Here is a 10,497-nt window from a genome sequence, read left to right on the forward strand (position 1 = left end):
GTAAGTGTTTTTCTTTTGGTTTTGCATATTAGTATACTTCAGTGTACTTGAAGGAGCAGTATCAACCTGTAAAGAATTTTATAAAAAAATCAATGTCATAGACAGCACCCCAAAAATGTGATTTAAGCTGTGAATTAAATCAAACTTTGCTGATGTTTCTGCAGTTGGTGAGGCCCCAGCTTTGAAGGAAGAGATTCAGGACGTAACCACCAAGCTTGGCGAGTCCGGCACTCTGACGTGCGGCATCATCGGCAGACCTCTGCCAGAGATCAAGTGGTACCGCTATGGCAAGGAGCTGATCCAGAGCCGCAAGTACAAGATGAGCTCAGATAGCCGCAACCACTCCCTCAGCATCCTGACAGACGAGCAGGAAGATGAGGGCCTGTATACCTGTAGGGCCATCAATGAGGCTGGAGAGATTGAGACTAGTGGCAAACTGCGCCTACAGGCAGCACCCCAGTTCCACCCTGGCTTCCCACTGAAGGAGAAGTACTTTGCCGGTGCTGGCACCAGCCTCCGCCTTCATGTCGTCTACATTGGCCGCCCCATCCCTCAGATCATGTGGTTCTATGGCAAGAAGCCTTTGAACGCATCTGAGAATGTGGTAATTGAAAACACAGAAAGCTACACTCATCTGGTGGTGAGGAATGTCCAAAGGCAGACCAACGCTGGCCGCTACAAGGTGCAGCTGAGCAACACATTTGGAACTGTGGACACTGTGTTGCAGGTTGAAATCCAAGGTAATGTCATACTACTGAGAGGAAATAGTACAAAACTCAAGAAAGTTAAAATGTCAAATGTATTTCTTAAGTGATGACAGCCATACTTTAAAATTGAAATGAAAATAAACACTTCAGTTTGCAGTTTGCAATGTAGATGTCATATGTAAAGATGCAATGTTAATTTCCAAATGCTCTTTCAATGAATAGTAATACACATACATTTTCATCTGTTAGTTTAGAAACAACAGATATTTCTTCCTGGATCCTAGAATTTTATGTATTCCTTTTTTTGGTTTATCCAGATAAGCCATGCATCCCTGAGGGCCCTGTGGTTGTTGATGCCCTGCTGAAGAGCTCAGTTGTCATCAGCTGGAAGGCTCCCAAGGACGACGGCGGCTCCATGGTCACCAACTACATTGTGGAGAAACGTATGGCCAAAGAGGGTGAGGTGTGGCACCTGGTGTCCTCCTCTGTCTCTGGAAACACCTGCCGTGTCCTCAACCTGATCGAGAGTGCTGGCTACTACTTCAGAGTCTCTGCTCAGAACCAGTACGGAGTCAGTGAGCCTCTGGAGATCCCCTCCGTGGTCATCATCAAGAGTCCATTCGGTAGGTCCACTCAGATTTAGTTTGTCACTTTTGGCTTACATAACTACATTGCAAACAAGGAGACCATTACAATAACATTCTCTGTCTGTTTCTCAGAAAAACCTGGCATCCCACAGCAGCCCCTCATTGCCAGCTCTACCAAAGACTCCTGCCTTGTCTGCTGGAAGCCTCCAAGCAATGATGGTGGAGCTAAAATCACCAACTACTACTTGGAAAAACGTGAGAAGAAGCAGAACAAGTGGATGTCAGTGACCTCTAAGAAGATTGCGGAGACCAAATACGAGGTCACAGGCTTGATTGAGGGCTTCGAGTATGAGTTCCGCGTCAAGTGTGAGAACATGGGTGGTGAGAGCGACTGGAGTGAGATCTCTGAGCCTATCATCCCTAAGTCCGACCAGTTGCCTCGTGCGCCTGTGTTCAGGGAGGAGATCAGGGACATGACTGTCAAATACCATGCTAATGCCACCTTCGTCACTAAGGTATTTTATCTACACTTCGGTGTTTTCCTCCAAAAATATACCTGTGTTTATGCACAAGTCTTTGTTTTTCAGGGAATCATTGTTTCAGTTACAAATCTAAATGATTTAATTCGGTTATTTTTCCCATGTCAAGGTGGTGGGATATCCCAGGCCTGTGGTGAAATGGTACCGCAGTGGAAAGGAGATCTTGGCAGATGGAACCAAGATCAAAGCCCAGGAGTTCAAGGGAGGCTACTACCAACTGATCATCATTGCTGCTGATGAGAGCGATGCCACAGTCTACCAATTCAGAGCGACCAACTCTGAAGGATCTATCTCCTCAACTGCCAACCTTGAAGTGGAAGGTAAACTTTGGCATTGCAAAAGACTTATCCTCATGTTTCCTAGAATCCATTGAATGATACCTTCTGTTGGTGTAGTATTGATTAATAGGAATATTAATCAATATTGAGCTAATGTTTTTATGTCATTTTTTAAATTCCAGTTCCTGCTAAGATTCACTTGCCCAAGGAGCTCCAGGGAATGGGAGCAGTCCACGCTGTCCGTGGTGATCACGTCACCATCAAGATCCCCATCACTGGCAAGCCTGAACCAACAGTCACCTGGCAGAAGGGTCAGGAGATCCTCTCCAACTCTCCTCATCACCAGGTCATCACCACCCGGTCTTTCACCTCCTTGGTATTCCAGAGGGGAGTGCAGAGTAAAGATACTGGCTACTACATTATCACTGCCAAGAACAGGTTCGGAATGGACAAACAAACCATTGAGGTGGACGTGGCTGACATTCCTGAAGCTCCAAAGGGACTCAAGGTCAGTGACATTGCCCGAGACTCCATCACTCTGACCTGGGAGCCCCCTGCCAACGATGGTGGAAGCAACATCATTGGCTACATTGTGGAGAAGTGTCCCACCAGTGCGGACAGGTGGATCCGTGCTGGCCAGACAACTGACTGTAGCTTTACCATCATCAACGTATATGGAAAGACCAAGTACCAGTTCCGAGTCATCGCTGAGAACCAGTTTGGCCTGAGCCCTCCTTCTGAGCCAACTGAGCCCATCACCACAAAGGAGGATAAGTCTGTGATCAGAAACTATGACGAAGAAGTGGATGAAGCTAGAGAGATCACCAAGGAGGAGGCTCTATTCTACAAGGTTAAGGAACTGTCCTCCAAATACACTATCTCTGAGGAGCTTGCTCGGTGCCAGTTTGGAGTAGTCCACCGCTGTGTGGAGATTGCCACCAAGAAGACCTTCATGGCCAAATTTATCAAGGTCAAAGGAACTGACCGTGAGTTGGTTCTCAGGGAAATTGAGGCTCTCAACATAGCAAGGCACAAGAATATCATCTACCTGCATGAATACTTTGAAAGTATGGAGGAGATTATCCTGATCTTTGAGTTCATCTCTGGAGTAGACATCTTTGAGCGCCTGGGCACTAGCAACTTTGAGCTCACAGAGCAGGAGATTGTACGCTACCTAAGACAAGTGTGCTCTTCCCTCAAGTTCTTGCATAGCCACAACTTTGGCCACTTTGATATCCGCCCTGACAACATTGTCTACACCACACGGAGAAGCACCATCATAAAGATTATTGAGATGGGCCAGGCCAGGCTGCTGGTGCCAGGAGAAAACATCAGACTGATGTTCTCAGCTCCGGAGTACTGTGCCCCTGAGATTCACCGCCATGACTTGGTCACAACAGCCACTGATATGTGGTCTGTTGGTGTGATGGCCTATGTCCTGCTCAGTGGCCTCAATCCATTTGCTGCAGAGTCCACTACAAAGATGATTGAGAACATCTCCAACTGTGAGTACGTCTTTGACAGTGAAGCATTTAATGACATAAGCCTGGAGGCTATGGACTTTGTGGACAGACTTCTAATCAAGGACAGGAGGCTCCGCATGACAGCCCATGAGGCTCTGGAACACCCATGGCTCAAGATGAAGATGGAGCATATCAGCAACAAGATCATTAGGACACTGAGACACAGGAGATACTACCAGACTCTGGTAAAGAGGACAGAAACTATTGTATCAGCGGCTCGTGTGGCCTATGGCGGCACCTTCAAGAACCACAGAGGATTGGCCGTGGGTAAAGTGAAGATTGGAACTGAGTACCATGGCCTGCGTGCTGGTCCAGTCATGCATAGCTCAGGCGAGGAAGGTGGCCATGTCAGATTCACTTGTAGCATCACCAACTATGACAAGAGTACACAGGTGTCATGGTACTTTGGTAACCGTCAGCTACACCCAAGCCCCAAGTATGAGATTACTTACAGCAATGGTTTTGCCAGCATCTATGTGAAGGACATTGAAGATTGTGATAATGGTGTGTACAGATGCAAGGTTGTGAGTGATGATGGAGAGGACAGTGCTTATGGAGAGCTCTTTGTTGAGACTGTGAGGAGCATAAGGGAGTACTACATCAGCCGTTCCATCAAGAAACTGAGGAGAAAGGTTGACAGGACTAAAATCCTTCAGAGGCCACCAGAGTTCACTTTGCCGCTGTACAATCGTGCTGCCTACATTGGCGAAGATGTGCGCTTCGGTGTCACTATTACTGTACACCCTGAGCCTCATGTAACATGGCTGAAGAATGGAGAGAGAATCAAGCCAGGTGATGATGACAGCAAGTACACATTCACCAGTGACAAGGGTCTGTACCAACTTATGATTCACAACTTAGACATGAGTGATGATGCCGAATACACCGTCATGGCCCACAACAAGTTTGGAGAAGACAGCTGCAAGGCCCGTCTCATGGTGACACCTCATCCTGTAATGGAGGAAACTATGAGGCCCATGTTCAAACGTCTGCTGGCTAATGTTGAGTGTGTTGAGGGACACAGCGTCCGCTTCGAGCTCAGAGTTTCAGGAATCCCGACTCCTACTCTGAAATGGGAGAAGGATGGCCATCCACTTCAGTTTGGTCCCAAGGTTGCAGTCATAGAAGAGGACATTGACTACCATGTCCTGCACATCAGAGAGACTCTGCTTGAGGACTCTGGTGTGTACAAAGTGACTGCAACCAACTCTGCTGGCTCTACAAGCTGCCAGGCTACACTGAAGGTGGGCCGCCTTACTTACACAAGGAGAGAGTACAAGAGTGAGGAGGAGAAATACAGACACATCCAGAAACAAATTGAAAAGACTAACAAGATGGCTCAGCAAATTGTTGCCAGAGAGGATGCCGTACCTCTCAACCCGACGGCCCAAGAGGCATTGAAATTCGCGGCAGAGATGTACAAACCTGCTGTGAGCACCAAGAATGTCGAGGGTGAGCCAAGCCAGAGGCTGAGGTGAGATGGCTCCACAATGGAAATGCAATCTCTGAAAGCAGTGAGAAATATGTCTTTACCAACATGAGTGGTGTCCTGTCCATCACTATTCTGGAATGCCAGGAAGAGGACAGTGGTACATACCGCTGTGTATGCTCCAACTCCAAGGGAGAGGCTTCTGACTATGCTACCCTGGAGGTGTCAGGTGGTGGATATACTACCTTCTCCTCTCGCCGTAGGGATGAGGACGCTCCCAAAGCATATGTCCCTGAAGTCACTCGCATTGACCACTATCACACTGCCCACTTCAAAGCTGGCTATGCTTCCCAGACCCACTTTGAAGTAGAGGAGAGCAAGTCAAAGCTAACCGAGACACATGAGGTTGTCACACGTGAAAGATATGCCGCCTCCTCAGAGAGGTACTCCTCCGCTGAGAGGTATGAATCATCTGTCAAGTATGCCTCAGCTGAATACCTGTCATCTGGTTCCTCCTACTCTTCCGACAAGTTTGCTCTGACTGGCAAGCACACCACATCTGGAGCTAAACTGGCATTGTCTTCTGCTGCTGTTACTGAGGAGGTTTCTGTCCACAAAGTGAAGCCTTCTCTTGCTGCCAGAATCCTCACCAAACCCCAGTCTTTGACCGTTGCAGAGGGAGAGACAGCCAGATTCTCCTGTGATATTGATGGGGAGCCTGCGCCCACTGTAACATGGATGCACGAGAGCAGAACCATTGTAACCTCTCACCGTATCCAAGTCACAACCACTCAGTACAAGTCGAGCCTGGAGATCTCTGTGACAGCCTCTGATGAGGGCAATTACATGGTGGTGGTAGAGAACTCATCAGGCAGACAGGAGGCCCACTTCACTTTGACCATCCACAGACCAGCTCCCAAAGAGGAGGTCAAGGCCATCACGTCCCCTGAGCCATCTGTAAAATCACCCACTCCCAGTGTAAAGTCACCAGAACCTTCAGTGACATCACCGGCTCCCTCTGTGACCTCCCCAGTCCCCAGTGCAAAGTCACCAGAACCCAGCATCAAGTCCCCTGAGCCTTCAATTAAATCACCAACTCCAAGTGTGAAGTCCCCTGAACCAAGTGTAACTTCTCCTGCTCCAAGTATAAAGTCACCAACGCCGAGTGTGAAGTCACCCACACCAAGTGTGAAGTCACCCACACCAAGTGTGAAGTCTCCCACACCAGGTGTGAAGTCTCCTGAACCAGAGGGAATCAAATCCCCCAGGAGCGTCAAGTCTCCTGAGCCATCTGCACCCTCTCCAGCACTGAGCATAAAATCACCAACTCCTAGAATCAAATCTCCTGAACCTGAGGGAGTCAAGTCACCCAGGGGTATAAAATCCCCTGAGCCCAGACTCAAGTCACCACCACCAATCAAGTCCCCAGAGAGGGTGAGATCACCTGAACCTGAGGGAGTAAAATCACCGCGGGGTGTCAAATCTCCAGAACCTGCAGGAATCAAAACACCAAGAGGTTTGAAGTCCCCAGAACCTGCTGGTATCAAAACACCAAAAGGCATCAAGTCTCCAGAACCATCTGGCATCAAGTCACCAAGGGGTTTGAAATCCCCTGAGCCTGAGGGAATCAAATCACCTCCTAGGATGAAGTCCCCTCCTCCCATCATGTCCCCCAAGAGGGTTGTGTCTCCACCCACTGTCAAATCCCCAATCCCAAAACCTCCCAAGATTCTGAGTCAGCTAACAGCTGAAGCTTACGAAGGCTCGGTGAGGATGTCCTGTATCTGTGAGAGCAGTGTCAAGGAGGTGGTGTGGTATGTCAATGGGAGGAGGCTTTCACAGAGCAGCCGCTTTGAGATGCATTACTCTGAGGGCTCCTGCAGCCTCGTAATCCATGACCTGACAGACAGTGACCAGGGAGAGTATACCTGTGAGATGACATCAGAGGGAGGAGTCTCAAAATCCTCCTTCTCATTCACTGGACAAGTGTTCCAGTCCATACGCATGAAGATCACCGCCTACCGTGAGCAGCAACTGGCGCTTAAAGGTGAGAAACTGCCTTAAGTATTCCTTCCAAGCTGGTTTACTGCAATTACGTTAATTTTATTATATTTATATAAAAAATTCTGATATCCTTACTTAAAAGTCACCCTGAACATTTACATATCCTCTGTTTCCATCTCTAGCCTCAACAGGATCGATGATGATGAGTCACAAGGAGTCGTCATCATCCATGAGCTCATCCATGATGATGAAGAAAGAAATGCACACGATGGAAGAATCGTCCTCCTTCTCCTCCGCCTCCGCCCATCAGGCAATGATATCATCCATGATGGAGTCCAGCTCCTTCAGCAGCATGGCAGCTGAGATGAAGTGTGAGACCATGTCCATGTCCAGCATGTCGTCCATGGCTTCTGAGTCGTATGCTATGAGCTCCAGCAGCCTCACGGAGATGGCTTCCCACATGGAAGGATCCTCCTTCAGAGCGATTGGTAAGACAGATTTGTTTTATAGTGGCCAAGAGAATATTCCTCATCTCTATAAAATCTTCTTTTTTACCTTAATTTAAAGTTTACAGATTAAAAAGAAAATTTCCCTTCCACTCTTTCTATTATTGTGTAGTGAATGAACACATTTTTGGGTGCACTGATGTACATGTACTGTGCCTCTTTCCAACTTCCAGGTTCTGCTCCCAGGATTGAGGCCTTGCCGGAGGACATCAGCATCGAGCCAGGCAAAGTCCTGACAGTGGCCTGTGCCTTCTCTGGCGACGCCAAACACATTGAGTGGTCCCGCGGCGGCAAAACCATCGAGGTGACTGCTGGCGGCCGCTTCCACATCGAGACCACAGAGGACCTAACCACCCTCATCATCACCGGGGTGAAGGTGGAAGATGCTGGAACCTACACTCTCAAACTGTCCAACGAGCTTGGATCCGACACAGCAACTGTTCACATTAGCATTCGATCAGTGTAAAAACAAAAATCTTATCTTCCAATCTTCCCCTTTTCCCTACTTCCATGCCTTTTCATTTATTAATTGAGCAAAATAATCTACTTGATAAAGATCTGGATTTCTGTTCTTGTAAATATGAACTATTTTTGTACCAATCTTGACATTAATTTATGCCAAACTAGACTAAAGTCTAAAGTTGTTATAAAATGTGCCATATTGGATAACTATGACTTAGGATTTTTGATCCATTTTTCTGTGACATGTACATAATGTATATGGCCGAATTTAACGGTTATGGGAAATGTATGCATTGTTATTTATGACAATATTAACTGAAACAAAATGAAACTAAATGTGGTTTAACAGGAGAAAGTTTCGCTTGGAACGAATACCCTGTCAAACCGAGAAACTAAACTCTGTGCCTCAACAATAAGTTGAAGTCTTAAGATTGCCTCAACAGGTAGAGAGGCTCCCTGTTGACGTTAAGTCAATCAGACAAAACTATGAATGCACTGCTGGAGAGAGAGAGTGGTGCTGTTGCATTGTAATAAGAGCGTGAGATCCTGAGTGCTGTTTGCATTTACCCTCATGTAAGCAGGACGACTGGACCTCGCTCTCTGACTGATTATGTCATACCGCCATTTCAATGACATGCTCACAGTGCGAGCGGCCTGCACTTCCTGAGCACAAGTGTTTCTTTTTTGTTTTGTGCTCTGCTTCTGGCAAACGACCACTTGCTCGGGCTCTTTTCAATAGTACCATCAACCTGGCCAATCACGAGTCCTTCCTGTGCTTGTTTGCAGAGGCAGAGCTGTCTCTTGGAGGTCTGCAGTGTGTTTGTGTGTTAGTTTTTAGAAGTACACCTGTCAGTCAAGCTGGGCACCGCCAAGCAGATGTACCGCAGCCGGAAAGACAACCACCGCTGCATTTGACAAGGATGGAACGAGGCGTGGTCTCGCGTGTCGCCCCGCACTTTGATTTGATTGAAGTTAGAGTTGTAGCGTTGATTATTTTTGCAGCCTCCTTGAGTTTTTCTCCATTATTGATTTAATAAAGCATGATTATCAGCACTACAGGATGTCTCTGTTGTGATTATTTGTAATAACATTATATATATTATATATATCTTCATTGAAGCTATATAATGTCAAACACTGAATGAAATACACAGCAGTTTTGTACGCCTGCACTATTCCATCACATTTAAATATTCAAGCTGCCTTGTGCATCATATTTATACACATTTACCCCAAAATTAAACCTGACAACCTGGAAATGTTGGGATCTCTTCTAGAATTTAAAATAAAGTTTTGTGAGTTGGATCAATATTTGGATACAATAAGAGGAGTTTATAGAGATTGAGACACTGGTGGGTTGAACAGTATTTCCACAAAGCAAACAGAACACATCTGTAAATGTGGTGAATAAACATGCTGAGAGATCATTATGAACCGAAAGAGACTGCAAGATTAAAGAGAGATTTGTGATTAGATGTCACAATGTGGATTGCAAATCCTTCGGCATTGACATCTAAGACAGACATGGGGTCAGAAGAGACAGCACTCAGTATGAAGAGAGAACACCACCCTGGGCTGCAAGTGTTTACTCTGAACATCTGTGGAATAAGAAGTAAGATCAAGACCCCGGACTTTATTGAAAAATGTAGAAAAATATGTACTGTGTTTCAGTGAGATTAAACAGAGGATATAAATACCCTGGAGATGCTGGAAAAATGTAAGGCAATGGGTTTCAGAATGTTTGTTAGTAACCAACATAAGTTTAGAAACTGGCCATGAGGTGGAGTGATAATTGCTGTTAAATTGTAAATTGGTAAATAAAATAATATAGTGTAATAATAAAATAAATAGACACCTACTTAAATATGATAAAGATCTTGTGCTGTTTACTACAAAACCAAATAGTCTAATGTAGATGAACCAATAGATTATTTTTGATGCTGGTACTGAAAACCACTATTTTCTAATTTTTGGTGATATGAACGCCCACACTCAAGAAAGAGATGATGATAACCTGAACCGATATGAAACAATGGGGAAAATGTGTGTACTGTGGGGCAATTACAAATGTTTGACATACATTAAAGAGAAAACAGACTGATTATATGGGGATTTTGGTAATTATGGTGATGGTGATGGAAATAGGGTAATTATACAGTGAACTCCGCGTCGTTTAGGCTAACCCATTGTTGCTAACTTTGGAGCTAACCCCCTTCACTTTTCCAGCACTTGGGGAAACAACAGACTTGACTTTTTGGCATTTATTAACTGTCACGCACTGTAGTCTGTGCTGTATATTTACTGCCAGACTGACAACTTACTACTAACCTTTTCCTCTGCTCCACTAGTATCCACCATCACTTTCCTGCTGCTCACTCTTTCCCGCTCGCTACGCAAACGTACTACGCAATGCCGCATTCCTTCACGGAGCTACGCTACCAATAGTTTCCCAGGCAACGACA

The 10,497-nt window shown here is 46.0% G+C and overlaps 1 protein-coding gene across 1 annotated transcript in view; it reads left to right on the top strand.

Annotated features, from left to right (window-relative positions):
- Positions 1 to 9,091, top strand: part of LOC122992717 (titin-like) — a 94,029-nt gene extending 84,938 nt beyond the window's left edge. The window contains 8 exon segments of the mRNA XM_044366598.1: positions 165 to 740; positions 1,025 to 1,330; positions 1,427 to 1,809; positions 1,943 to 2,153; positions 2,294 to 5,090; positions 5,093 to 7,110; positions 7,250 to 7,555; positions 7,747 to 9,091. Of these exon segments, the coding sequence (XP_044222533.1) occupies positions 165 to 740; positions 1,025 to 1,330; positions 1,427 to 1,809; positions 1,943 to 2,153; positions 2,294 to 5,090; positions 5,093 to 7,110; positions 7,250 to 7,555; positions 7,747 to 8,039 (6,890 nt within the window). The 3' untranslated portion in view covers positions 8,040 to 9,091.
- The last annotated feature ends 1,406 nt before the right edge of the window (positions 9,092 to 10,497 follow it).

Source organism: Thunnus albacares, chromosome 11, assembly GCF_914725855.1.
Source record: "Thunnus albacares chromosome 11, fThuAlb1.1, whole genome shotgun sequence".
Taxonomy (NCBI): Eukaryota; Metazoa; Chordata; class Actinopteri; order Scombriformes; family Scombridae; genus Thunnus; species Thunnus albacares.